Source organism: Sinocyclocheilus anshuiensis, unplaced genomic scaffold (assembly GCF_001515605.1).
Source record: "Sinocyclocheilus anshuiensis isolate Anshui unplaced genomic scaffold, SAMN03320099.WGS_v1.1 scaffold112, whole genome shotgun sequence".
In the NCBI taxonomy this organism is placed as follows: Eukaryota; Metazoa; Chordata; class Actinopteri; order Cypriniformes; family Cyprinidae; genus Sinocyclocheilus; species Sinocyclocheilus anshuiensis.
In genome coordinates, this window is record NW_015557175.1 from 2,641,391 (window position 1) to 2,644,061 (window position 2,671).

Genomic DNA, 2,671 nt, shown 5'->3' on the forward strand with positions numbered 1-2,671 from the left:
ACGGCCGGCGGGCTAGAGTGAGCAGAGGCGGCGGGCTTGAGAACGGCGTGGCCGGCGGATTCGACGAAGGAGGCTTGTGGCAACCACATGTGACGACCCCGGGCTGGACTCCGCTTCGTCCACGGTGAAAGCCGATCTGGCGATCCACAGCGCAAAGTTGATGTATTTCCTCAGCGACCAGCACGGATCAGCTCTAGGCATGACGAAGCAGATATCGTCCTCTTTTGGAAGACCAAACAAAGTAGTTTCGCTTTCACAACGAAGCACACAGCGTCTTCATGACATGGCGGCGGCAACAACAATACTACAGCGAGAATAAAAGTTACGCCTTCTTTCTTTGCGTGAACATTTGGGCAGCGTTATGCAAATCTTCCCACATAGTGAGGTAGATATGTGGGGGCGTGTTAGAACGAGCCGTTTTAGGTAGGTGTGGCTGACTCTTAACTTTTATAAAGAATATCTCTTTGGATTTGAGACTTTAGTCTTTGCAACTTTACAGATCTTCTTTATGCACCAAGAGCTCCTAACACTCCAAAGAGAAAGGAAAAATTTCAATCGCATCATATGACCCCTTTAATATGTGCTTTACTAATAAACAGCCAATATGTTAGTAATAATATGCTTGCTAGTTAATAGAGAGAATTGGTCCTTAAAATAAAATGTTACCTAAAGAATAAACAAGGGACTTCATGGACTCCTGAGGTGTGAGTACTTCACTAAAATGAATAAGGCTTACACTTAAGGCTTACAGTGTCATTATACACTCAAGTTCTGAGTAATAATAATTAATTATGTGTACTTACTATATGGTTAGAATTAGGATTAGGGTTAGTTGCATGTAATTATGCATATATTTCATTGTTATTACTATAGTAAGTGCATGTAACATGTCTAACAAGGACACAGTAAAAAAATAAAAAATTTTTAATGGACATTTTTAGAACCTATTCAAAATTCCATGACCTCCGGGGTCGGCCGACAAATTAAAGTCCTAAGTGAACGACTCTGTATCTGTCGTGTTTATCTGATGCCATCAGGATGGTGGACGTCGGGGGTCAGCGATCCGAGCGCAGGAAGTGGATCCACTGCTTTGAGAACGTCACCTCCATCATCTTCCTGGTGGCTCTGAGCGAGTACGACCAGGTCCTGGCTGAATGTGACAATGAGGTCGGTGTACTTTGAGTTCATCCTCGTGCAGGCTGTTCCTCTGGGACTTCATGCTCATGTCTGTTGAGTCTCATGTGTTTCAGAATCGGATGGAGGAGAGTAAAGCTTTGTTTAAAACCATCATCACATATCCTTGGTTCCAGCAGTCGTCTGTGATTCTCTTTCTTAATAAGACAGACATCCTGAAGGAGAAGATCGTGCACTCTCACCTGGCCACCTACTTCCCAGAATTCACAGGTGAGGCGTTCGTAGCAGTTCACTTGGGACACAAGGTGCTTCTTCAAGCGATTGCTCGCATGGCAGGAATTAATAATTTTCAATCAGTCATTCTGGTGAAGATAAACTGCAGTATTATTTTTATCGGGATCAATTTCATATAAGAGTGTCCATAATAAAGAAAAGGAAAGATCCATTTGAAAACATATACATTCTCATAATACCATTTTAAGGTGGAGTAACCATCAAGTAAAAAATTAGCAACATATTTTTCTTACACATTGATTGCATGTGTGTGTACACCTAGTATTAACTTTTTTTTGTTTTTAAATATATATGTATATAAGTGTTGGGGGTAACGCATTACAAGTAACGTAATCAGATTACTTTTTTCAAGTAACTAGTAAAGTAACGCATTACTTTTTAATTTACAAGAAAATATCCGAGTTACTTTTTCAAATAAGTAATGCCAGTTACTTTTTTTCCCATTTATTGATTGAAAGCTCTCCTGTGCCCATGTTGAGAGAAATCGGGAGTAAGATGTTACTGTAGATCTAGAATAAATGTGAACATGCATTAATTCATCTCACTTACAAAAAAAAAAACAGATTTAGTTTTCCTCAAAATGAATAAAAACAGTTGAAAGCAACTCAGAATATGACGCAAAGTTGCAATAATTAAATATGTTAAATAATACAAATATCCTTTATGTGTTTAATCCCATTTATTTGCTGCTGACCTTCATTGATCCAATTCAACTATACTAATAAGCAAAAATTACACAAGATAAACTAATATTTCTTCTTCTTTTTTTATTGCTGAAGAGTGTTGAACTTTCTTCTTCTGCGTTCTACTGTACAGACGTGTAATGCATTACTTTTAAAAGTAACTTTCCCTAACACTGTATATATATATAATTATTATTATTATTATTGAACAAATATCAAATTATTAATTCATAAATGTTATTTTTTAATAACTAAACTGAACTAAACTCAAATAATCTGCTCTTTTAAAGATATTTATTGAGTTATTGTCTTTGTGATATAAGTTTTGTGATATTGATTAGATTTTAAATGGTTTAATTCATCCCTATATGTAATATTTGACCATGGACCACAAAACCAGTCACAAGGGTCAATTTTTTGAAATTGAGATGTATACATCATCTGAAAGCTGAATAAGAACGTGATCTTTACTTATTATCCTAATAATTTTTTGGCTTAAAAGAAAAATCTATAATTTTGACCCATACAATGTATTGTTGACTATTGCTACAAATATACCC

At 36.5% G+C, this 2,671-nt stretch overlaps 1 protein-coding gene across 1 annotated transcript in view; it reads left to right on the forward strand.

Moving 5' to 3' along the window:
* Nucleotides 1-2,671, forward strand: part of LOC107678467 (guanine nucleotide-binding protein subunit alpha-14-like) — a 17,140-nt gene that overhangs the window by 12,905 nt on the left and 1,564 nt on the right. The window contains exons 5-6 of the mRNA XM_016473741.1: nucleotides 1,038-1,167; nucleotides 1,251-1,404. Coding sequence (XP_016329227.1) covers nucleotides 1,038-1,167; nucleotides 1,251-1,404 — 284 coding nt within the window. The remainder of the gene's footprint in view (nucleotides 1-1,037; nucleotides 1,168-1,250; nucleotides 1,405-2,671) is intronic.